Source organism: Pantherophis guttatus, chromosome 1 (assembly GCF_059756535.1).
Source record: "Pantherophis guttatus breed Tessera chromosome 1, ASM5975653v1, whole genome shotgun sequence".
In the NCBI taxonomy this organism is placed as follows: domain Eukaryota; kingdom Metazoa; phylum Chordata; class Lepidosauria; order Squamata; family Colubridae; genus Pantherophis; species Pantherophis guttatus.
The window spans coordinates 347,421,991-347,448,008 of record NC_142063.1 but is presented as its reverse complement, the minus strand read 5'-3'; the positions used below and the strand labels follow the sequence as shown (position 1 = coordinate 347,448,008).

Here is a 26,018-nt window from a genome sequence, read left to right as displayed (position 1 = left end):
GTCTTATTAAAAACAAACACCTTTTTAAAAACAAATAGCTTTTAAAACATGAAACGCCTTTTTAAAAACACGAGTATCTTTTGAAAACAGGAACCCCTTTTTAAAAACAAACTTTTTTAAAAAACACAAATATATTTTGAAAAACAAACCCCTTTTTTAAAAACACGTACCCTTTTTTCAATACTCAGATACCTCTTTAAAAAACACAAATCCATTTTTAAATACTCAAATGCCTTTTTAAAAAACACAAATCCATTTTTTAAAACACGACAACCATTAGCCTTTAAACAAAGCAATCCTCAGGTCAAACCCCAGACCCACCATTTGGGGAATCCCCCCCCCCGGCACCCCCTCCCCTGTGATAGACACACATTGCACTGATGTGACTTCCCCTCCGGTGCAGGATACACACCGAAGGTGCCCCATTGAAAGGAAGTCTGTTTGAAAGAGCTCGCCCCACTTTTGACTCGTGAGACAACTTTTTCCACAATTACCAAGCGGGTGCACGCAGAGGGCACAATTGCAAACTTCAATTTCCTGAAAAATCCTCTTTTTTTTCCCCCCTCCAGAAAGCCAGATTTCTATACAGTGAAAAAGCACATGTCGAATTAACCCTTGAGTGACGGGCAGGGATTTCCAGGAATGGTCCTGAGCCCAGAGATGCCAAGGAGACAATCTTCAAACTGCTAAAAAAAAAAAAAATTAAAAAATTTCAATAGGCGTTTGGAGCTAATACGTTTACTGTTCATTTTATATTCGTTGTATATCTAGCCTCAAGGTGTGAAATTAGGCATTTTGGAGAATGCCTAGGAAATCTGCAAAGCGCCAATAACGGGACGTCAAAGTATGGAACATTTAATATTTCACACATTTCCAAGGCAGGTGATACAATGCCAAAAGTCAAACTGGCAAGGTATAAAATATTCCGGGAAAAATGCCATTTTCAGCCTTTCTTGTGGCAACCGGAAGGTCAATATTTTTTTTTCTCATGTTTTTTTTTTTTTTTCCAGTAAGAAAGTTCCTTACAGGAAGTCCTCGAATTACAATGATTCATTTAGTGACCAATCAAAGTTACCATAGCATTGAAAATACAGGCAGTCCCCAACTTACAACAGTTGATTTAGTGACCGTTATAATGGCACTGAAAAAACTGTTTTATGACCATTTTCCACCTTTATGACAACTGCGACATCTCCACGGGCACGCGATCAAAATTCAGACGCTGGGCAACCGACTCATACTTATGACGGTCGCAGCGTCCCGGAGTCACGCAATCCCCTTTCGCGACCTTCCGACGAGCAAAGTCAAGGCGGGAAGACGGGTTCGCTTAACGACCATCCGACTAACTTAACGTCTGAATTCTGATCACGGGACCATGGGGAGGCTGCAGCCGCCGTAAGTGTGAAAAACGGCCATCACTCGCTTTTTCCAGTGCTGCGCTAACTTCCAACGGTCAATAAATGAATAAATAAGTCGAGAAATATCTGTATTTTCAATCTGCCTCCAGGCCAGGAAACACGGTGCACCCGGTTATGTCTTCCCCATCCTGGAGTGCGGATCTCAAATCGGGGCCCCACCCTCTCTTCAGACTGGCAACTAAAAAGGACAAGAGATGATGGATAAAGTTAAAGGTTCCCGTCGCACATATGTGCTAGTCGTTCCCGACTCTAGGGGGCGCTGCTCATCTCCGTTCCAAAGCCGAAGAGCCAGCGCTGTCCGAAGACGTCTCCGTGGTCATGTGGCCGGCATGACTCAACGCCAGAGGCGCACGGAACGCTGTTCCCTTCCCACCAAAGGGGGTCCCTATTTTTCTACTTGCATTTTTTATGTGCTTTCGAACTGCTAGGTTGGCAGAAGCTGGGACAAGTCACGGGAGCTCACCCCGTTACGCGGCACTCGGGATTCGAACCGCTGAACTGCCGGACTTTTCTGATCGACAAGCTCAGCGTCTTAGCCACTGAGCCACCGTGTCCCTATTGGATAGATGATGGATAGATATAGAATAAATTTTGATATGGGATTTGCTTTAGTAAAGGTCAGGAAATAGAGCTAGGAATTAAAAACTGGAAAAAATATTATTATATATATATATAGTCGTATGATGGAAGTTCTTACAGTTACTACGTACAAGTAAATGTTAGAAGTCAAGATTATTACTATGTATGTTTAAAAAGTAAAAAATAAGAGATGATTTATAGAAAGCTCACTGAGATGGATAAGCAAATACTACTATTATTTATTTATTTATTTTATTTTTATTTTATTAAATTTCTATACCGCCCTTCTCCCGAAGGACTCAGGGCGGTGAACAGCCACAAGATAAAACACATAAATACAAAAATTTAAAATAGATTAAAAACGAATTAAATAATTTGGCTGAATTTAAAATACCCCATGATTTAAAACAAATTAAAATTTAAAAGGGGAGATTATGAGATCACTATCAATGTCGTTGTTGTTATTATTATTATTTCTCAAAATTAACTGTACCCAGACAATACACTACATTCATGTGGATTCTGATGTTTAAAAAAAAGGGGGGGGGCTGCCAACGCAGATCCATGCCCGTGGGCACAGCCATAATTCCTCAGCAGATTCCTCAGCTGGCGCACTTGGCGGTGTGGCACGACGGGGCAGCCTGCCAGGAAACGTTGCCGGGCATCTCCCAGACGGGTACGAGCGTGGGCGCTGGGGAGATCAGTCTGTTCCCCAGGGATGCCAATCCTGAGTCGGAAGGAAGACCCCCTCCCTTCAATTTAGGCATCCCCCTCTCCTTTCCCCCCCCCAGGAACTGAGAGTCTCCACTGCGGGACCCCGAATATCAGCATCACCAACCCATAAAAGCAGTCCTCGACTTAAAACCGTAAGCGAGATGGTTGTTCAGTGAGTTTTGTCCCGTTTTACGACCTGGCTGGCCAGCATCGTTAAATGAATTGCTGCAGTGGTTAAGTTAGGGAAGGCAGACAGACCGATTAACAGAGTTGGAAGGGACCTTGTAGGTCATCCAGTCCAACCCTCTGCCCAAGCAGGAGATTTCTGACACATGGCAGTCCAATCTCTTCTTGAAAGCCTCCAGTGATGGAGCTCCCCCTGATAACATGGTCGTTAAGTGAATCTGTGGCTTCTCCCATAAACTTGGCTGGTGGGAAGATCGCCATAGGGCCGTGATGGCGAACCTGTGGCACACGGAGCCATGTCTCTTGGCACGCCAACTCAGCTCCGGCACTAGGAGTCCCTGGAGGCTGGGGACAGCAAAAAAGTAACATCCTGCCCAACCGGAAGTTGGAAAATGGGCCGTTTCGGGCCTCCGGAGGGCGTCCGAGTGGGTGGGGAAGGCTGTTTTTGCCCTCCCCAGATGCATAGAGAGGATCTGGAGCCAGGTGAGAAAGAAAAACGGGCCTATTGGGCCATCGCGTGCCAGGAGTGGGGGGGAGGGAGGGAGGGTCACGCTCACATGCGTGGGGCGGGGTGCATAGAATTATGGGTGTGGGCACACACACACGGGAACCTCCGCCATCCCCCCCCTTCCTGGCACACGATGGCAAAAAGGTTAGCCATCGCTGCCATAGGGGATCCCGTGCATGACACTGCAACCGTCGTAAGTACATGCCAGTTGCCAAACTTTCAAATCTCGGTCACGTGACCACAAGGATGCTGCGACGGTCGCTAAGTGTGAAAAAACGGTCCTGTCATTTTTTTTTCAAAGCCGTCGTAACCTCGGTCACTAAACGAATGGTTGTAAATCGAGGGTTATCGGCAGCTTGAAAGGTGTAAAAGAAAAAAGAAACAACAGGCAACCTGAACATGTGCAGAGAGCACGGCAGGCAGTGGCAGCTGCTTTCGGGAACTTTCTAAGCAAGGCAGGCTCCATCGCGTGCGCGCACACACACACACACACACACACACACACACACACACACACCAGTTTTTCACTAAGATTTTAAGCCATCTTGGTGAAGCAAGTACAGATGCCGACCGGATCTGTTCTCCCCTACCCAGAATGGAGGTTTATATTTATGGACTGGCACAGAATGTACGATTCTGTGAAAAAGGATTCACACCCTTTTGGGTATGCTGAATTTTTGTAGGTCTTTGTCACTCAGATTCATTTGGGTCCTATATATATCCCTCACTATTTCTGTCTGTCTGTCAGTCTATGTATTATCTACCTACCTACCTACCTACCTATGATGGCTCTATCTATCTATCTATCTATCTATCTATCTATCTATCTATCTATCTATCTATCTACATACCTACCTATCTTACATATCTACCTATCTATCCATCCAATCTCTCTCCTATCTATCGATCTATCGATCTATTTATCTATCCTCAATCGATCTCTCTACATACCTATCTTACATATCTACCTATCTATCCATCCAATCTCTATCTTACATATCTATCCATCCATCCATCCAATCTCTCTCCTATCTCTCTCTCTCTCTCTCTCCATACCTATCTTACATATCTACCTATCTATCCATCCAATCTCTCTCTCTATATTTTACATATCTATCCATCCATCCAATCTTTCTATCTATGATCGATCTATTTATCTATCTACATACCTATCTTACATATCTACCTATCTATCCATCCAATCTCTCTCTCACGCTCTCTATCTTACATATCTATCCATCCATCCAATCTCTCTTATCTATCTATGATCGATCAACCTATTTCTCCATCTCTCTACCTACCTACTATCTTACATATCTACCTATCTATCCATCCAATCTCTATCTATCTATCTTACATATCTATCTATCCATCCATCCAATCTCTCCTATCTATCTATCATCTATCTATCTATCTATCTATCTATGATCGATCGATCTACCTATGATCGATCAATTACGGGCATGGTGGCTCAGCAGACTGATAGCATTGTGATCAACACCAGCTGTCTGCAATTACTGTAAGTTCGAATCTCACCAGGCTCAAAGTTGACTCAGCCTTCCATCCTTTCAAAGGTAGGTGAAATAAGGACCCAGATTGTGGGGGCAATAAGCTGACTTTGTATAAAATATACAAAAGTATGAAGGCTATTGCTTAACGCATTGTAAGTCGCCCTGAGTCTCCAGAGAAGGGCAGCATATAAACCAATTTTTTTAAAAAAAATCTATTTCTCTATCTCTCTACCTACCTACCTATCTTACATATCTACCTATATATCCATCCAATCTCTCTCTATTTTATATATCTATCTATCCATCCAATCTCTCTCTCTCTATCTTACATATCTATCTATCCATCCATCCATCCAATCTCTCTCCTATTGATCTATGATCGATCGATCTACCTATGATTGATCAATCTATCTCTCTATCTACCTACCTACCTACCTTACATATCTACCTATCCATCCATCCAATCTCTCTGCTATCTATCTATCTATCTATCTATCTATCTATCTATCTATCTATCTATCTATCTATCTTATCTATCTATCCATCCAATCTCTCTGTCTCTCTATCTTACATATCTATCTATCCATCCATCCAATCTCTCTCCTATTGATCTATGATCGATCTATCTACCTATGATCGATCAATCTATCTATCTCTCTACCTACCTACCTATCTTACATATCTACTTATCCATCCATCCATCCATCCAATCTCTCTATCTCTATCTATCTATCTATCTATCTATCTATCTATCTATCTATCTATCTAATCTATGATCTACCTACCTATCTATCTCTTACATATCTGTCTATCCATCCAATCTCTCTCTCTCCTATCTACCTACCTACCTACCTATGAAGTCCACCCATCTTAAAGCCTGCTGGCTGAGGAATTCTGGGAGTTGAAGTCCACCCATCTTCCGATTGCCAGTTGAGAAATTCTGCTTTGAAGTTAGACAATCAAAATATAACCAAACCAGGCCACCACCACCACCATCATCATCATCATCATCATCATCATCATCATCATCATCATTATTATTATTATTATTATTATTATTATTATTATTATTATTATAAGTCCAAAACTAATGACATGATCAAGAGACACTGACCGGAATCCACGTGCCCCTTCCAGAAATCCCAAACAGCTTAAAATCCCAGGGCCTCCCAGAAGGATCCTTAAATTTATCAGGAGCCGCTCACAAGGGTTTATTTTGTTGACCTCAGCATTATCTCTCCTACCACACAAGTCGGTTTCCTGCTTTCGGCATTTATTAGCTGGCTACCCGGCCTTTCCCGAAAAAATAGCAACCGTGGCTGCCAAGGTTATGGAGAGATTAGGGAGGGGTTTATTTTCGTGGGTCTCGTTAAGACAGCTCAATTTTTTTTAAAAAAAAAAGGTCGAAAAAGCCATGTTTTCAGTTCTCACTGTCTGCATCTCTGAAGATGGGTGTGCAAGAGTGAGTTTGCGTGTGTCATGCCGCCTGAGAAAGAGATTTAAATCACAAGGGGCAGAGAATGAGCAGTTAAATCAACTTCCAGGTTTTGTCTCCTACCCCACAATACTGAGAAAACTCCATGACCTAAGCAGGTTTGCTATGAAACCGAGAGAAAAACAGATATCTGTGCAAATGTGAATTTTTTTCCCCCCCTCCTTCCTAAAGTTATTATTACGGCTGCAGAAGTTCAGCTGGGGAGGAAGAGGAATACAGATAATGGAAACTTTAAACATTATCAGGGTGATTTTGCATTTCTCACGGTGTCCTTGGCATATTTTGGAGGTTTGTAGAACAAAAACTATCAGGGAAAGAATCCCTTGTCTTCAAGCATTTATAGTCTAAACCAGTCGTTTTTCAACTTTAGCAATGTGTGTGGGGACCAGGGTGGATTTGATTTAAATCGAGTTCATTTAAATCACAATTTAAATCGTGATTCAAATCACTAGTAAAAAGGCTTGATTTAAATCAACTCGATTTAAATCGTAATTTTTAAAGAGCAGCTGTCATCTCTGCTCCTCCTTTGACCCACCGTTGACTGACCGATCGTCCCAGTGTTGCAGAATATACAGCCTCCTGCTACGTAACTAAGCTCCATTTCATGCTGATAAACTAAATTATTTATGTATCTTACATAGAAAACTATCTTATGATAGATTTTTACCCCAAAAGTTTTTTATTAAAATAAATTCGATAAAATCAAAAAAATCCGATTTAAATTTTTAAAAATCTGATTTTTTTGATTTTTTTAAAAAAATCATTGATTTTTATTCACCCTGGTGGGGACTACAATTCCCAGCATTCCCTATTAGGTCATGCTTTAGGATTTGTGGATTACAATTTCAACCATGGTGGCTGGGGAATTGCGGACGCCCTGTTGTGAGCCCCCCTCCTCGCACCCTGTTTTGGGCCTGGAAATTTTCCTCCACCAACCTGCAAACCCCCCCATGCATGCACCCCACCCCACCCCACGCATGCACGCACATCCCCCATGCGTCCCACCCCACACCCATCCGCAGCAGAGAACCGAAGACCAGCCGGCCGGCGGGAGGAGCACACGCATGTGAAGTGCTGATGCAACGGCTGGTGTGCCCGCAGAGAGGGCATTGCGTGCCACCTGTGGCACAGCGTGCCATAGGTTCGCCATAACGGGCCTCGATTATTCTTTATGGGTGTACTTTAACTCCCAGAACCCTTTGTAATGATCAAGTAGGCTGAGGAATTCTGGGAGTTGAAGTCCACACATATTTGAATGGCCCAAGATTGAGAAACATCATTCTTTACGCATGGACTTCAACTCCCAGTATGCTTTGCAATGACCATGCAGGCTGGAGAATTCTGGGAATTGAAGTCTACACATCTGAAGAGTTGCCAAGGTTGAGAAACATAAGTCTACACTAGATCGTACTTTATGCTTGAACTTCAACTCCCAGAATCCTTTGCAATGACCACGCTGGCTAGGGAATTCTGGGAGTTGAAGTCCACAAGTCTTAAAGTTGCTAAGGTTGGAGACCCCTGCTCTAGATCATTCTTTATGCTTGAACTTCAATTCCCAGAATCCTTTGCAATGACCACGCTGGCTAGGGAATTCTGGGAGTTGAAGTCCACAAGTCTTAAAGTTGCTAAGGTTGGAGACCCCCTACTCTAGATCATACTTTATGCTTGAACTTCAACTCCCAGAATCCTTTGCAATGACCACGCTGGCTAGGGAATTCTGGGAGTCGAAGTCCCTACACCTTTGAGTTGCCAAAGTTGAGAATCACTGGTGTAGGCCACAGGAATGAAACAAATCCGGACACTCCAACCTTACACATCACAATTTCATCCTACAGGCGCTCCGTTGGGGGACAACTTCTCCAACCTGGCGCCCACCAGACACGTCAGGGCTGCAAGTGCAAATTCTGGCAAAGGAGGAATAAATTGAGGAAGGGGTAACTATCCGCTTTCATCAATATATCGATTTGTCCTTTGTCCTCTTTAGGACAGCAAAAGTGAATCTTGCACAAGCCTCTTGCACCAACGCTGGTTGTGTGGGGGAGTCTTTGGACTGGGCTACCACTCTCCATGCCTGTCTTTTCACGCTTCTCCCCAGTGTCAATCAAGGAACATCCAGATCAAGGAAGTGGGTGTCTTCTAAAGGACTACAACTTCCATAAATCTTAGCCAGCACGATGGTCAGGGGAGTCCGGTCTTTCTCATCATGGGGGTCCGAGACGTGGGGGGTGGGGGTGTTGCATTGTCCTCCAAGACACACGGAGCAGTGCAGAAACCCGGAAGGCCTTCAAAATGCATCCTGCCTGAGTATTTACTTATTCATTTTATTATGTATTTATGAAATTTATGCGCTGCCTATCTTGCTACCCAAAGTGAAGAGAGTGTAGAGACTGAGGCCTGGTTCAAAGATTGGAGATTTTTAAGCCTGGCTTTTTGAAGAAATGACTACGAATGATAATTACCAACCCTCATTCAAAGAGTTGGTTAAGAAGCACTGATAACATTACCTAGCTGGGTCATGAAATGTCTGCAAGAAAACCACCAAGCACAGACAGTACCAAACCCCCCAAAACAGGACCAAAAACAGTCCTCCTCCTCTCTTCTCCCCAAATGCCCCTTCCTTCCAGCATTGATGATGTTACCTAGTTGGGTCATGAAACGTCTGCAAGAAAACCACCCAGCTCAGAAAGCACCAAGGACTCCAAATTCAACCCTCAGCCACAAATATTTTCTTCTGTTGCTTAATAACCACCACAGATAAGAGTGGCAGGAGCCAAAAGCAGACACAGAGCCAAGGGCAGGTTTCTGTTACACAACCCCACATCACTTTTCGGCCACTGTACCATCGACGGTGACTCATAAAAGTACTAAGGAAAATTTAACAGATCATCAGAATTGGAAGGGACCTCGGAGGTCATCTAGTCCAACCCTCCTCCGCCCAAGCAGGAGACCCTACTACTCCATTTCTGACCGATGGCACTCCAGTCTCTTCTCGAAAGCCTCCAGGGATGAAGCTCCCACAACTTCTGAAGGCAACTTCTGTTCCATGGGTGGATTGCTCTCACTGTCAGAAAATTCCTCCTTATTTCCAGGTTGAATCTCTCCTTGATGAGTTTCCATCCATTGTTCCTTGTCTGGCCTTCAGGTGCTTTGGAGAATAGCTTGACCCCCTTCCTCCTCTCTGGGGCAGCCCCTCCGATATTGGAAGATGCTCTCCTGTCTCCCCTGGTCCTTCTCTTCACTAGACCAGCCATGCCCAGTTCCTGCAACCGTTCATTGTCTGTTTGAGCCTCCAGTCCCCTCATCATCCTGGTTGCTCTTCTCTGCACTTTTTCTAGAGTCTCCACATCCTTTTTTATAGTGTGGTAACCAAAACTGGATGCAGTACTCTAGGTGTGGCCTTACTAAGGCTTTATAGAGTGGTGTTAGTACCTCTCTTGATTGTATCCCTCTGTTAATGCAATTTAGGATTGCATTGGCTTTTTTGGCTGCTGCTGCACACAGCTGGCTCCTATTTAGCTGATTGTCCATTAAGACTCCAAGATCCCTCTCCCAGTTCCTGCTACTAAGCCTGGTTTCACCCAGTCTATATGTGTACTTTTGGTTTTTCTTACCTAAATGTAGGACTTTTTACTTTTCTCTACATTGAATTTCATTTTGTTAGATAGGGCCCAATGTTCAAGTCTGTCAAGATCCATCTGGATCTTGAGCCTATCTTCTGGGGCTATTCCTGCCAGCTTGTTGCAAATTTGTTAAGTTGCCCTCATCTAAGTCGTTTATGAAGATATGGTGGAGGGTCTCCTGTTTCGGCAGGGGGTTGGACTAGATGACCTACAAGGTCCCTCCCAACTCTGTTAATAATCGGTTAATATTGAAGAGTCCTGGGCCTAAGATGGAACCTTGTGGTACCTCACTGCTTACTTCCCTCCATGTAGACGTAGACCCAATAAGGACTACTCATTGAGTACGGTTTGTCAGCCAGTTAATGAATCCATCTGGTGGTGATGCTATCAATCTCACTTTTTTCTAGCTTTTTTCTAGAAGTAGGTTGCGGTCTACTTTAAGATTCACCCTAACCCAGATCTAAACAACTATCTATCTATCTATCTATCTATCTATCTATCTATCTATCTATCTATCTATCTATCATCTATTTATTGGTTTGATTTATATGCTGCCCTTCTCCGGAGACTCAGGGCGGCTTACAATGCGTTAAGCAATAGCCTTCATACTTTTTTTGTATATACCTACTTAGTAGGGCTTTCGGCCCCCCCTAAGCGGTGTTTTTTTTTTATACAAAGTCAGCTTATTACCCCCACAATCCGGGTCCTCATTTTACCTAACTTAGAAAGGATGGAAGGCTGAGTCAACCTTGAGCCTGGTGAGATTCGAACTCGCAGTAATTGCAGGCAGCTGGCAGCTAAGTGCTACTTAACAGCACTTTAGTCCGCTGCTCCACCAAGGCTCCTTGCTCAACACAAGGCTGACACCCAGCCATTCTCACATTCACAACCATTCAACCCTACATTTGGATCTTATTAGATATCTTAAGATCCTTTTTGAAATCAAGATGCTCCGAGGGGCCCATTTTGCTTCTCACCCAGCATAGCCCGAGACCACAGGAGTGGCTACTCTTCACCTAAACACTTCCAACGCATAATTCACATTATTTCCCCTAATATTATTCACTTTTTTTCCCCTGCTCTGAACATACAGGTAGTCCTTGATTTACAACCCCAACTGTCCGTTGCGAAGCAAGACAGTTGTTGTTGTGAGTTTTGCCCCATTTTACAGCCGTGAATCATTGCAGTTATTAAATTTAGTCCCATGGTTGTTAAGTGAATCCGGCTTCCCCATCGACTTTGTTTGTCGGAAGGGACACTGCGACCGTCATAAATACGAGTTCAGTTGCCAAGCTTCCAAATTTTGACCGCAAGGATGCTGCGAGTGTTTGCAAACGGTCGGGTTTTTTTCGTTGTAACTTCAAGCGGTCACTAAACGAGCTGTTGTAGATCGAGGTTTTTACCTGTAGTGATGAAGCCTCTGTGAAACACATCCAGAGAGGGGCTCAGACGCAAGAGAGAAACCTTTGAGGAGGGGTCCTTCCTGGATGTCCCAAGCCTACTTCCCCAGGTGTTTTGATGGCCTCCAGAAATCACAATTACCTTTTGCCAAATGTGAAATTCGCACACACACCACGCAGGCTGAGTCAGCACAACACACCACGGGGACGGCAGGAAAGAAAGCAAAAGCGGTACCAGCAACCCCATCATCCACATTTTTGGAAAGGATTCAAAGCCCCATCTCGGAGTCTCTCTTAATTAATCCTCCCCACCCTTTTTTTAAAAAAACATTTATGTTTAGGAAACTATCTGGCTACATTGTAGCTAACAAAAAACACAACAGGATGCCAACGAGCAGGTAACACCATCACAATCACTGCTAAGAAATCAGGCCCGGATCACGAGCAGAGCTCCTTGCCCAGGCCCCAAAAGAGGAACCCGATCCCGAATTCAAATCCTGCATCGGTTGAGATGGACACCATTCTCCGGCCTACCTAAACCGAGAGCCCAGATTTTGATGCCAAAGAAAAGAGAATTAAAAACTGGTCCAGAATCAGGGTGGGTTCTTTACACCTGGAGCCATGAACCCCCAAATCTACTTAATGGGTGGGGAGGGGGTTTCCCTCCCCTGTAAAGGAACCAGGGCCTGCCACTTGCAACCCCACCCCCTCAAAAGCAGAAATTCAGGTGTGCCAAGAATCCCGGTCCCTCCCTCCTAAAATGCTTAAGTCTTCCCCCGACTCAACTCCCAGGAGCCCCAGGTGATGAGCGGGTGGGTGGGGGAGGAACCATGGGAGTTGTAGTCCCATGCACCCCCCAAGGGCACCCAGCTGCAGAGCCTTGGCTTTTCACACATGCCGGTGGGGAGTGGGGAACGGGGACCCCTCCCCAATCGAGGGCACAGGCCAAGCTAGACTTTCTCCCAAGTGGAAAGGGAAGAGGTGGGGGATAAAAACATATGGAAAATCCAGACTATAGAGGGGGGAGGGGCAAAACTGGGTCTCCTCTGGGTCCGCCATTCCCGCAGGCCAAGCATCTTCTGCTGGAGGGGCTGGATGGGAGTGGGGGGCAGGCGGGGGTCTCCAGCAAGCCGGGGAAGGGTGGGTGTAGCAGAGCCAGGCTGGGTCCTACAGGGCGACCCCCTCCCTCCCTTCCCTGCTTCCTCCCTCCCTCTTTTCCTTCCTTCCATCCTTCTTTCCTCTCTCTCCTTCCCTTCTTTCTTCCTTTTCCTTCCTTCCTCCCTCCCTCCTTTCCTCCCTTCTTTCCCTGCTTCCTCCCTCCCTCTTTTCCTTCCTCCCTCTCCCCCTTCCTTTCTCCTTCCTTCCTTCCCTGCTTCCTCCCTCCCTCTTTTCCTTCCTCCCTCTCCCCCTTCCTTTCTCCTTCCTTCCTTCCCTGCTTCCTCCCTCCCTCTTTTCCTCCCTCCCTCCCTTCTTTTTTTTCTCTCCCCTTCCCTTCTCCTTTCTTCCTTTTCCTTCCTTCCTCCCTCCTTTCCCTGCTTCCTCCCTCCCTCTTTTCCTCCCTCCCTCCCTTCTTTCTTCTGTCCCCCTTCCCTTCTCCTTCCTTCCTTTCTCCTTCCTTCCTTCCCTGCTTCCTCCCTCCCTTCTTTCTTCTCTCCCCCTTCCCTTCTATTTCCTTCCTTCCTTTCTCCTGCCTTCCTTCCCTGCTTCTTCCCTCCCTCTTTTCCTCCCTCCCTCCCTTCTTTCTTCTCTCTCCCCTTCTCTTTCCTTCCTTCCTTCCTTCCTCCGCAGCGCCGGGCCCTGCTGGGGAAGGCCGGCCAGGAGAGCCGCGCAAAGGGCCGCCGGGATCCTCCGGGGAAAGGCTGGAGGGCCGGCCGGGCGCATCCTTCCTTCCCCGCCGCAGCCGCCTCCTCCGCCAACGCGGCGCCCGCCGCACCTGGCCGGGCCGGGCCAAGCGGGGCGGAGGGGCAGAGCCGCAGGCCCGGCCTCGCCTTCCCGGGGCCCGCCGGATCGGGGAGCTCACCTGGCGCGCTGCAATCGGCGCACACCTCCGCCCGGCCCACCTTCCGCGCCATCCTGGCCGGCTGCGCGCTTGGCCTCTGCGCCCGCCGCAGCCCGGCTCTGCCTTCCTTCCTCCGGAGGGCCGGCCGCCCCTTCCCGGGCTGGGCGCAGCAGCAGCGGCGGCGGCGGCGGCGGGCGCAGCAGCTGCCCCTCCTGCAGGAAGCCAGGCGGGCGGGCGGTGAGAGCGCAGGGCCGGCCCTCCGGAGGCGGAGCGAGCCGGGCAGCGGGGCGCCCCGAGCCGCCTCCACCACCGCCGGCTCCTGCGGGGGCGTCCCGGTGCGCCCGATCCTAAGCTGCACCTGCGCGGTTATTTTAGGGGGGGGAAGCGCTGTCCTTGCGCGGGGAGGGTCTGCCGCCCCGGCTGGGATGCCCAATGGGCGCAGGGTCACCACCCCGGGGGCGCCGGGTTGGGGATGCGCTGGACAGCCCTCCTCCCCCCAACCCATGGCCAGCTGAAGGCCCCGCGAAGATGCCAAGGGGGCTTTCAGCCAAGCAGGGGGTGGGGGGGTCTTGTCATCCGGACCCCCTGCGTCCTAAGTCGCCCCTGAACCCCCAAATAGACTTAATGGGGGGTGGGTGGGGGAGGCGAGGGGGTTTCCTTCCAGGAAAGGCACCCGGACGTGCCCGACCTGCCACCCGCCCCCTCCCCAGCAGAAAGGCAGGTGCGCCCCTCCCTCCTAAAAGGCTCAGTCTGCCCCCCAACTCAACTTCTATGAGCCCTGTGGGAGGAGGGCTGGGAAGTTGGGGAGGGGGGTAAGGAGTGGGGAGGGTGGGGATTGGCGGGGGGAATGGGGGCAATGGGGAGTGGGAAGGGTGGGGTAGGGAGTGGGGGGGCTGGGGACGGGGGGCAGTGGGGACAATGGGGAGTGGGGGGCTGAGGAGGGGGGGAGGGGGCAATGTGGAGTGGGGGGCTGAGGAGGGTGGGGAGTGGGGGGGCAATGGGGAGTGGGGACAATGGGGAGTGGGGGGGGCTGAGGAGGGTGGGGAGTGTGGGTGCAATGGGGAGGGGGACTGGGGGGAGGGGGGGACAATGGGGAGGGGGGGCTGAGGAGGGTGGAGAGTGGGGTAGGGGTGGGGGCAATGGGGAGTGGGGAGGCTGGGGAGGGTGGGGGCAATGGGGAGTGGGGGACCTGGAGAGGGTGGGGAGTGGGGACAATGGGGAGTGTGGGGGCTGAGGAGGGTGGGGAGTGGGGTAGGGAGTGGGGGGGCAATGGGGAGTGGGGGTCTGGGGAGGGTAGGGAGTGGGGGGCAATGGAGAGTGGGAAGGTGGGGTAGTTTATTAAACTAAATGGGGAGTGGGGGGCTGAGGAGGGTGGGGAGTGGGGTGGGGAGGGGGGGGCTGTGGGGAGTGGGGTAGGGAGTGGGGAGGATGGGGGCAATGGGGAGGGGGAGTGGGGAGGGTGAGGAGTGGGGGGGAAGATAGGAGGGCCATTCCCCAGTACTTCACCCGTTTATGTCATTCTCTGGTTGCCAAGCGGACTTGGCGAACTCGTTACACGCGGGAAGGGAAGCATTCACACGTGCTTGCACGATCCGTGTTTATTTATTTATTTATTTACTGGCATCCCGGGGTTGCAAAGCGGACTTTGCAACGTGGTTATTGCAAGGCCGGTGGAGGGGACGGATGGTCAAGAGTGGAGATTCAACCCACCCCCACTTCGGATTTTGTCTGAACTTTTTTTTAATTTTTATTTTTTTTTGCATGCCGTGTTGGGTCCACCGTGGGGATGGGCGGGGGGGGTTGCCGAGCCCGAGGAGGAAGTGATGTCCTAAGCACGGTGACGTCATCGTCCCCGCGATGCAAATGAGGTGGGCTGCCTGGAGCAGCTGGGCATGATGTCATCGGGGCTCGGGCTGGGACGCCGCCGGGTCCTAAAGCGAGACGCGACCATCTGCTCCCGCTGTTTGTGGGTAGTGTCTGAATGGCATCCGACACGCAGCTTGTTTGCACGGAATCGGCTGAAGGAAGGAACGCGGGACGGCCGACAGATGCAAAGATGCAGAAATATAATCGAGGGTGCATAAAATTGCAGGTTCATAAAGTCCTAAAAAAAAAAGAATGGGAAGAGATTGAAGATGGGATGGACTGCAAGTCCCAGAATCCCCCAGCCGGCTTAGAATTCTGGGAGTTGAATAGAATAATAACTTTATTGTCACTTTGAATGTACATTAATTGGCATACATTAAAATGAGATTTCGTCGCATCCAGCTCTCAAAGGGTCACCACCTCCAATAGACACCACATAATGTAACAGAATAAATAAATAAATACAGGTAAATACAGAATTATGCATACACCCACATATATCGCGTGTCACAGGGAAATCACCCAGTCTAGCTCAGATGTCTAGTCCACACATCTTCAAATTGCCAAGGTTAAGAACTAAAGCAATTCTAATAGAAGCTTTCATGAAATCAAACTTAAGCATTGTCTGTACTGTGATTATTTATTTATTTAATTAATTTTATTTATTTATTTATTTATTTATTGGTTCGATTTATATGCCGCTTAATGCTTTTAAGCAACAGCCTTCATACTTTTGTATATACCTGCTTAGTAGGGCTTTTTGCCCCCAAGCGGTGTTCTTTTTTTTATACAAAGTCAGCTTATTGCCCCCACAATCCGGGTCCTCATTTTACCTACCTTAGAAAGGAGGGAAGGCTGAGTCAACCTTGAGCCTGGAGAGATTCGAACTTGCATTAATTGCAGGCAGCTGGTGCTACTTAACAGCACTTTAGTCCGCTGCGCCACCAAGGCTCTTTCTCATTATTATTATTATTTATTTATTTATTTATCAGAAAAGGCAAAAATGTTTCTTCTTCTTGGGCTTATTTCTTCTGATCCTTCCAACTTTTTTTTTTTTTTTAATTTGATTTATATGCCGCCCTTCTCCGGAGACTCAGGGCGGCTTACAATGCGTTAAGCAATAGCCTTCATACTTTTGTATATTTTATACAAAGTCAGTTTATTACCCCCACAATCCGGGTCCTCATTTCACCTACCTTAGAAAGGATGGAAGGCTGAGTCAACCTTGAGCCTGGGGAGATTCGAACTTACAGTAATTGCAGACAGCTGGTGTTAAATCACAATGCTATCAGTCTGCTGAGCCACCAGGTCCAACTTCCTCATTGAACGCTCTCAAGCAGATCGTTCTGTCTGATATCCTCTGCAAAAAAATATTTTTTTTTGAAAAAAATCAGATTTTCTTTCCGCTTTTCAACTTTGCCCTTATCTTTTTTCCGTTCTACTGAAAGAAAAATTTACACTCAGTTTTTAAAGTTCTCACAAAGTTGCTTCTCCATTGTCTTCTTTTAATTTGCCCTTTGTTATCCTCACTTTTAAAAAATATCCTACACATTGCATGATCTCTGTAGATTCCGTATGCTAAATAAACAAAATAAAAACAATACATTACATTTTCAACACTTTTCTTGCCCTTTCAGACCTGTGGCCATTTTCTTGGATTTGAGACTAGACAAACAGTCCTTGATTTACAACCATTCATTTAGTGACCATTTGAACTTACAACAGCACTGGAAAAAGTGACTTACAACCACTCCTCACACTTACGACCATTGCAGCATTCCCATGGACATGTGATCAAAATTCAGATACTTGGCAACTGATTTTTATTTATGACGGTTGCAGTGTCCTGGGGTCGTGTGATCCCCTTTTGCGACCTTTGTAACAGACTTCCAACAAACAATGGAGAAAGCTGGATTCGCTTAACAGCCACTTGATTCACTTAACAACCATGGCAAATAAAAATTGTAAAATCAGGCACGACTTACTTAGCAATCGCCTTCCTTGGCAACAAAAATTCTGGTTCCCATTGTCATAAATAGAGGAACAGTAATCTAAAATTAACAGAATAAACAGAATTGGAAGGGACCTCGGAGGTCATCTAGCCCAACCCCACACCCAAGCAGGAGACCCTATACCATTTCTGACAAATGGGCAGGTCCAGTCTCTTCTTGAAAGCCTCCAGGGATGAAGCTCCCACAACTTCCGAAGGGAACTTCTGTTCTGTTGGTTGATGATTCTCACTGTCAGAAAATTCCTCCTTATTTCCAGGTTGAATCTCTCCTTGGTCAGTTTCCATCCATTGTTCCTTGTCTTGCTTTCAGGTGCCTTGGAAAATAGCCTGACCCCCTTCCTCCTCTCTGGGGCAGCCCCTCCAATATTGGAAGATGCTCTCCTGTCTCCCCTGGTCCTTCTCTTCACTAGACCAGCCATGTCTTCTGTCCATCTATGGTTCATTCAGATGTCTTTCTTTCTTTCTTTCTTTCTTTCTTTCTCTCTCTCTCTCTCTCTCTCTCTCTCTCTCTCTCTTTCTTTCTTTCCCTCCCTTCCACCTTCCTTCCCTCCCTCCCTCCCTCCCTCCTTCCTTCCTTCCTTTTGCTTTGGAAAATAGCTTGACCCCCTTCCTCCTCTCTGTGGCAGCCCCTCCAATATTGGAAGATGCTCTCCTGTCTCCCCTGGTCCTTCTCTTCACTAGACCAGCCATGTCTTCTGTCCATCTATGGTTCATTCAGATGTCTTTCTTTCTTTCTTTCTTTCTTTCTTTCTCTCTCTCTTTCTCTCTCTCTCTCTCTCTCTTTCCCTCCCTTCCACCTTCCTTCCCTCCCTCCCTCCTTCCTTCCTTCCTTCCTTCCTTTTGCTTTGGAGAATAGCCTGACCCCCTTCCTCCTCTCTGGGGCAGCCCCTCAAATATTGGAAGATGCTCTCCTGTCTCCCCTGGTCCTTCTCTTCACTAGACCAGCCAGGCCTGGTAAATATCCATCCTTCTCTCTCCTCTTCATATTTATGCGATCCAAAACCAATTTTCCACAGGCGAAGCATAATATCCTGCTCCTTCAAAATTTACACCAACACCTTTCTTTAGAACATTAGCGCACACAAAAAAAGGATTGCTAATCAATTCTAAAAATATTGCATGCATCTCATTGCAAATATTTCGGAAACCTGTTTCTCTGGCAAGGAAATTTTAAGGATCTAAATTCTTATGGTTGGTCACACAGTCAACCAGATGTTCAAACTGGATTTGGCATTTTTTTAATCCACCTATCAAGTCCTTCCAAAAATCTGACATAGATGTTTGATAATATTAAAGGTATTATTGACAGAATGACAGCTGTTCCAAGCAAAGGTGCCTTTTGCAATTGATTGATGGGGATTTTGTCAATGCCAAGGATATTCAAGCGATGTTCCAGATGTTTGAGATTGCACCCAGAGCACAACTTGAAAATTTAATTGTGTTGATTGCAGAGACTGGATTTGGCATTTTATCCCCAATTGAGTCCTTCCCAAGGACCTGGGGTAGCCAGATGCCGTTGTTTTGAAAAGACACCTGTGAGATAACCTGGGATAAGCAGATAGGATTGTTTGAAGGTGTTACAAGCGTCTCCGAAAGCTTGTAAGCTGTTCTGAGTGAAGCTGCCTTCTGCAATTGACTGATGGGGATTTTGTCAATGCCGAAGGTGTTCAAACTGTGCTCCAGATGTTTGGGGATTGCACCCAAGGTGCCTATTACTATTATTATTCCATTCTTCCAAGATGTTCATGGAAGGTATCTAAATCTCTCCTCCCTTTTATATTTATAGTACATATGTATCTGTCTGTCTACCTATCCATCCATCCACCCACCCATCTACCTACCTATCATCTATCTATGGTCACTATGGATGATTCTATCTATCTGTCTGTCTGTCTGTCTATCTTTTTATCTTTTTATCTATCCATCCATCCATCTATTTATCCATCCATTTATCCATCCATCCATCCACATATCTATCTATCCATCTATCTTTCATCCATCCATACATTTATCCATCCATCCACATATCTTTCTATCTATTCATCCATTTATCCATCCATCCATCATCTATCCATTCACCCATCAATCCATTTATCCATCCATTTATCCATCCATCATCTATCCATCCTATCTATCTATCATCTATCTATCCATTTATTTATTTATTTATTTTTCAAACTTCTATACCGCCCTTCTCCTTTCGGACTCAGGGCGGGGAACAGCCAAGATAAAAAACATTTATACATAAAGTTAAAAATATATTTAAAATAATTAAATAAATTTGGCCCGTAATTTAAAACTTATCAATTTAAAAATCCGTATCAAATTTTAAAATTTAAAATTTTATCCATCCATCCATCCATCATCTATCTATCCATCCACCCATCCATCCATTTATCCGTCCATCCATCCATCCATCCATCCACCATCTATCCATTCACCCATCAATCCATTTATCCATCCATCATCTATCCATCCTATCTATCATATATCCATCCATTTATCCATCCATCATCTATCCATCAACCCATCAATCCATTTATCCATCCATCATCTATCCATTCTATCTATCATCTATCCATTTATCCATTTATCCATCCATCTATCTATCCATCCACCCATCCATCCATTTATCCATCCATCATCTATCCCTTCTATCTATCTATCTATCTATCTATCTATCTATCTATCTATCTATCTATCTATCATCTATCCATCCACCCACCCACCCATCCATCCACCCACCCACCCATCTACCTACCTATCATCTATCTATGGTCACTATGGATCTCTCTCTCTCTCTCTCTCTCTCTGGTATCCATCATCTCTTTCTCTCTCTTTTAGAAACCTCAGTCCTGGAGGGGGGTCTTCTCTCTTTGGAGGGCAACTGTGGGAGTTTCTCTTCGTGGGTGGGGAAGAAGACCCCTCCCTCTGAGGGAAATGGGTGGTTTAGAAATAGGACGTATCAATAAAAAAATAAACAAATAAAAAATTCTGAAGAGACCCTCCCAACCAGAGAAGGGCTCTCTTCCAAGAGGGACTTTCGGTGGTAATGCTGAACTGAGTGGATCTCTCCGGGTGACCCCTTTGCTGGCTGGGCTCTGGGCAATGGGCCCCTTCAATGGGGTGAGGTCCCCCAACAGAGCCTGGGCACTGTTCCCACATGGGGGAGGATGTGGGCTGGAGTTTTCAAAAACACCCCCTTCCTTCTGTTTCTTTGGTTGCTTCTGTGACATGGCTTAAAGCAAAATAGCTCATTCATTTATTTATGGAGTCTTCCTACAGATGTGTAGCTGCTTCATTAGCACCCAAAGAGATGGAAAAAGCCACTACTGTCATTTCAGGTCACAGTTTAATTTTGCAAAAAAATAAAGTAAAAAAGGAGCTGGAGCTTTCAGGTAGGTTATGCCTTCCTCCTATAAATCCAGGTTGGTCCATTTTGTGCTAAACCAGAATCAAATCTTAATTTCATGGCCTGGGTTTACAGGATACTTATCTATGGTGAATTAAACCTGGTTTACTCAACCTAATTTTCTGGGTTTGGATGACGTGTTCTTTTTTTTTCACACTTCCTTGGAATAAAAAAAGAAAAATTAACGAAGAACCAAAAAGGACGTAACCCAGCAACTTACCTGCAACGTTTTAAAAAGTAAATAAATAAAGCTATAGGAAGTTGTCCTGCTTAAAATAACTTCTAGAGACTCTGTCAATCGTCTTAATTGCCCCTTGTAGATTTTAATAATTGCTGTAACTTTTAATTATTTAAATGTTTACAGATTGCATATCATTATAGCACTCTCTGGTTGCAAATCAAGCATAGATTTGTCCTTCTGATCTATACACAGGTAGTCCTCAACTTACAACTGTTTTGTTTAGTGACCGTTCAGAGTTACAACGGCACTGAAACAAAATGACTTAGGACCATTTTTCACACTTACGACCGTTGGCCACATGATCATAATTTCAGACGCTTGGCAAACTGACTCATAGTTATGACGGTCGCAGTGTCCTAGGGTCACGTGATCCCCTTTTGCGACCTTCTGACAAGCAAAGTCCACGGGAAAAGCCAGTTTCATTTAACGACCGTGTGGCTCACTTAACAACTTGAGTGATTCGCTTTACAACTGTGACTAGATAGGTCGTAAAATGAGGTAAAGCTCACTTAATAATGGTCTTGCCCAGCAGTAGAAATTTTGGGCTCAATTGTGGTCATAAGTCAAGGACTGTCTATAATAGTACTTGGTGGCTGGAAATTGAGCACAGATTTGTCCTTGTGATGTTGTACAACATTTTGCTTCTATCCCCCATGCACAATTGTTAACACTTTCCCCACTAATTTTATTAAACATTATTCCCTGTGACTGGCTGTGGAATTCTGGGGAGTTGAAGTTCACATGTTTTAATTATGTGATTATTTAATTATTATTTAATTATTTAATTAAAGTTCACATATTTTAAAGTTTATTAAAGTTAAAATAAACATGGGTTTATATCAGGATGAGTTACAATTCCCCTGTCTATATCGAATCTCCCAATTTCATCCAATTTCTACTAACCTCCAAGGTGGATCATACAAGAGACTAAAAGAGAATTAGATGCTTTAATTTTTTTTTTTTTTACTGATCCCAATGCATTTTACTGTTTTTATTGTTTTAAGGTTTTTTTTTTTAATTGGAATATATGTTTTGAATTGTGAGCTGCCCAGAGTCATTTGCTGAGATGGGTGGCTATAGAAATTAAATAAATAAATACAAATAAATAAATAAATATATACACAAAACATTTGAGCTTTTTGTCATATCGGCTTCAATGGATGTCGGAAAAAAAATTAATGTCCCATTCTTTTAAGACAGTGTTTCAATCTTGGCTACTTTAAGATGGGTGGACTTCAATTCCCAGAATGCCGCAGCCAGCTAAGCAAGGGTGGCTGGGGGATTCTGGGAGTTGTAGTCCACCCATCTAAAAGTGGCCAAGGTTGCAAAATTTTGTTTTAAAGTGATCTTTTCCCTAATCCATGAAAACAGAAACTCATTATTCTGAAGTGTGAGTGAATGATTACTGTCAATTTGGGAGATTAACGCCCAATTGGATTCTTCTAAATTGGATTACCGTTTTAGCAGCCTTAACTGATTCCACCAAAGCTTCTCACAACAACGGAGGCATTTCAAATGCCAACAGTGGCATTTCTCCAATCTAGGGGGTTGCCTAGCTACTTGGTGGCTTGGTGTGGGTCGTGCCTTGGCCCCACATGCAGATTCAGGCAATATGCAGTGTCTTAAGTTTTAATTATTCTTCTCTTATGGAAGTACATGAAGGGGAGGGGAGGGGGGAAAAGAAGAAGAGGGGAGAGAGGGGGAAAGAGACAGGAAGGGAAAAGAGAAGGGAAGGGAAAGGAAAAGAAAGGGAGGGGAGGGGAGGGAGAGAGAGAAGGGAAGGGAAAAGAGAAGGGAAGGGAAAAGAAGGGAAGAGGAAGGAGAGAAGGGAAAGGAAGGGAAAAGAAGGGAAAAGAAGGGGAGGGGAGGGAGAGAAGGGAAGGGAGGGAAAAGAAGGGAAGAGGAGGGAGAGAAGGGAAAAGAAGGGAAAAGAAGGGGAGGGGAGGGAGAGAAGGGAAGGGAGGGAAAAGAAGGGAAGAGGAGGGAGAGAAGAGAAAAGAAGTGGAGGGGAGGGAGGGAAGGGAAGGGAAGAGGAGGGAGAGAAGGGAAAAGAAGGGAAGAGGAGGGAGAGAAGAGAAGTGAAGGGAAGGGGAGGGGAGGGAGGGAAGGGAAGGGAAAAGAAGGGAAGAGGAGGGAGAGAAGGAAAAGGAAGGGGAAAGAAGGGGAGGGAGAGAAGGAAAAGGAAGGGGAAAGAAGGGAAGAGGAAGGAGAGAAGGGAAAGGAAGGGAACGGAAAAGAAGGGGAGGGGAGGGAGAGAAGGGAAGGGAAAAGAAGGGAAGAGGAGGGAGAGACGGGAAAAGAAGGGGAGGGGAGGGAGAGAAGGGAAGGGAAGGGAAAAGAAGGGAAGAGAAGGGAGAGAAGAGAAGGGAAGGGAAGGGGAGGGAGAGAAGGGAAGGGAAAGGAAGGGAAGAGGAAGGAGAGAAGGGAAAGGAAGGAAAGGGATGGGTAGGGAAGAGAAGCTTTTATTTGACCAAGGGGGTTAGACACATAAGGAATTTATAATTATATAGTTATAATTAAAGGTAAAGGTTCCCCTCGCACATATGTGCGATGTAAATTATATAATTTATAAAAATAGAATATTGATTTACGGGGAGTCCTTGCAGGAAATTCCGGAATCCCTTTGGATTAGGCTGCACCTGATCCCTGCAGGAAATTTAGGGTCTCTTTAGATTAATTAAGGAGAAACTTCCTCACAGTGAGGACAATTAACCAGTGGAACAGCTTGCCACCAGAAGTTTTGGGTGCTCCAACAACACTGGATGTTTTTAAGAAGAGACTGGACAGTCACTTATCTGAAATGGTATAGGCCAGGGTCTCCTGCCTGAGCAGTGGGCTGGACTAGAAGATCTCCAAGGTCCCTTCCTGCTCTATTCTGATGGTAGATCCGGCTTGTTTAAGCACTAGAGATTTATGTAGCTGTAAGATGTAGCCGTGTGTATGAATGGGGCAATCAAAAATGGCTTTAAAAAGTCAGAATGGTGACCATAACCATCTAATAATTTTAAAAACCCTATTTTATGTGTGTTTCATGGAAATAGGAGTAGAGCTTCAATCAGATGGTGGCAGGCCTCTTGAGGCTTTCTTAGATACCTTTCCAGACACACCTGGTGCAGAGGTTTGATTGGACTCACTGAAGTTCAGAAATCTTCCCCAGAGGTGATCTCCAGTCTAAGTACATTTCTAGAAAATGGAGGAGCAGGAGATAAAGCCAATAAAAGAATAAACTGAGAGGCCAGGTTCAAAGGTTTGGACTGCAGTGGCACGAGGAGTAACATACTCGGGACAGGATATATTATTTTATTTTATTTATTTATTTTATTTTATTGAATTTCTATACCGCCCTACTCCCGAAGGACTCAGGGCGGTGAACAGCCATGAAATAAAACACATACAAATACAAAATTTAAAATCGAATAAAATGAATTAAATAAATTTGGCTGAATTAATACCCATATTTAAAACACTTTAAAATTTAAAATTTGCATTTAAAAGGGAGAAGATTTAGGCGAGGCCTAAATTCTATGGCCATTTGAGAGGTTAAAAAAAAACAGTTTTTAAGCCTTTCTGCAGAGACTGCTCTCTGCCCCTTTTGGTGCCAAAAATTCATCAGGAAAGAAAGAGAGAGAGAGAGTCAAAGAAAGGAGGAAGAAAGAGAAAGGAGCGAGAGAAAGGAAAGAAAAAGGAGAGGAGAAAGATTAAGAGGAAGAAAGAAAAGAGGAAGAGAGAAAGGGAAAGAAAGAATGGAAAAAGAAAGTTGAAGAAAGAAGAGAAAGAAAAAAGAAAAGTACTGAAAGTGAAAGAAAGGACGAAGAGAAGAAAGAAAAATAAAAAAAGGAAAAAATAAAGAAGGAAGGAAAGAAAAAGAAAGAAAGAAAAAAAAAGAAAGAAAAAAAAAGAAAGAAATTTAAAGGCATGTATTTATGATGGTCCTGGCATCCTGGCTGATCCGCTTAACAACCATGGGATTCACTTAACAACCACATTAATGCATCTTTATCTTAATATACATACTACCATTGTCCAGAGGATGGAATGGATCGGAAGTAACAGCATATGGGTGGGCCTCGACTTATGACAACAACGGAGCCCCAAATTTCCATCGCTAAGCAAGAAAAGTTGCTAAGTGAGCTGTGACCCGTTTTGTGACCATTTGTGCAGCTTCAGTTCTTAAGTGAATCATGCGGTCATTAAGCAAATCTGGTTTTGGCTATAAACAGCTTAGGAAGGTCACAAACGTGGACACTGCAACTGTCATAAGTGTGAGTCAGTTGCCAAGCACCCAAATTTTGATCACACGACTCTGGGGAATGCTGCAACGGTCGTTAAGTGTGAAAATAGGTCATACTGTTCCGACAGGCGGGGCTGTCAAATTGAATGATTTTAAATTGGGTTTTAATTTTGGGTTTTAAAAATTCGGCCAAAACTATTTAATGATTTTAATTAATTTTAACTAGATATTGTATATTTGTATTTTAATTTTGGCTGCACACTGCCCTGAGTCCTTCGGGAGAATGGGCGGTATATAAATAAAATTATTATTATTATTATTATTATTATTATTATTATTATTATTATTATTATTATTATTATTATTAATCCAGTTTTTCAGCGCCGCTGCAACTTCAGTCACTAAACAAAGGGTTTTAAGGCCAGGACTGTACTGCTATCTTAAAAAAAAAAAAATATGTGCCCTGAGATTTAATTTTTCCCATTTTCAATGTATATTTTTCTTAATCATAAAGATGCTACAATTGTCTCCAGGATGAAAGGGATCAGAAGTAACAAAATAATTAATAAATAAATAACAAACAAACAAACAACACCAATGACCGCCTTGCAGGGATGAAAATACCCCAGGAAAAAAATCAGTGTGATGCCCATTCGCATGGCACAGGGATGCCAGGGGTCATTCCCACCACTCTCATTTTCCCCTTAAAGACCACCGAGTCGCTGGTTGAGCCTAGAAATTTCAGCCAGTCCTGCTTGGCCCTTGGCAGGCCACCTGAAGTCCTGAAGCAATTTCTCAGGCTCGGGGCAATGCCCCCAAACCTCAGC

General features: G+C 45.1%; 1 protein-coding gene across 4 annotated transcripts in view; it reads right to left on the bottom strand.

Annotated features, from left to right (window-relative positions):
* Window positions 1-13,735, bottom strand: part of GIT1 (GIT ArfGAP 1) — a 58,574-nt gene extending 44,839 nt beyond the window's left edge. For 2 of the 4 annotated variants that reach the window (XM_087890383.1, XM_087890389.1), the window contains exon 1: window positions 13,452-13,638. In XM_087890383.1, coding sequence (XP_087746509.1) covers window positions 13,452-13,503 — 52 coding nt within the window. In that variant the 5' untranslated portion in view covers window positions 13,504-13,638. Of the gene's footprint in view, window positions 1-13,451 lie in introns of all 4 variants that reach the window. The other 2 variants (XM_087890392.1, XM_087890391.1) reach the window with 2 other exon arrangements.
* Window positions 13,736-26,018: the final 12,283 nt, after the last annotated feature.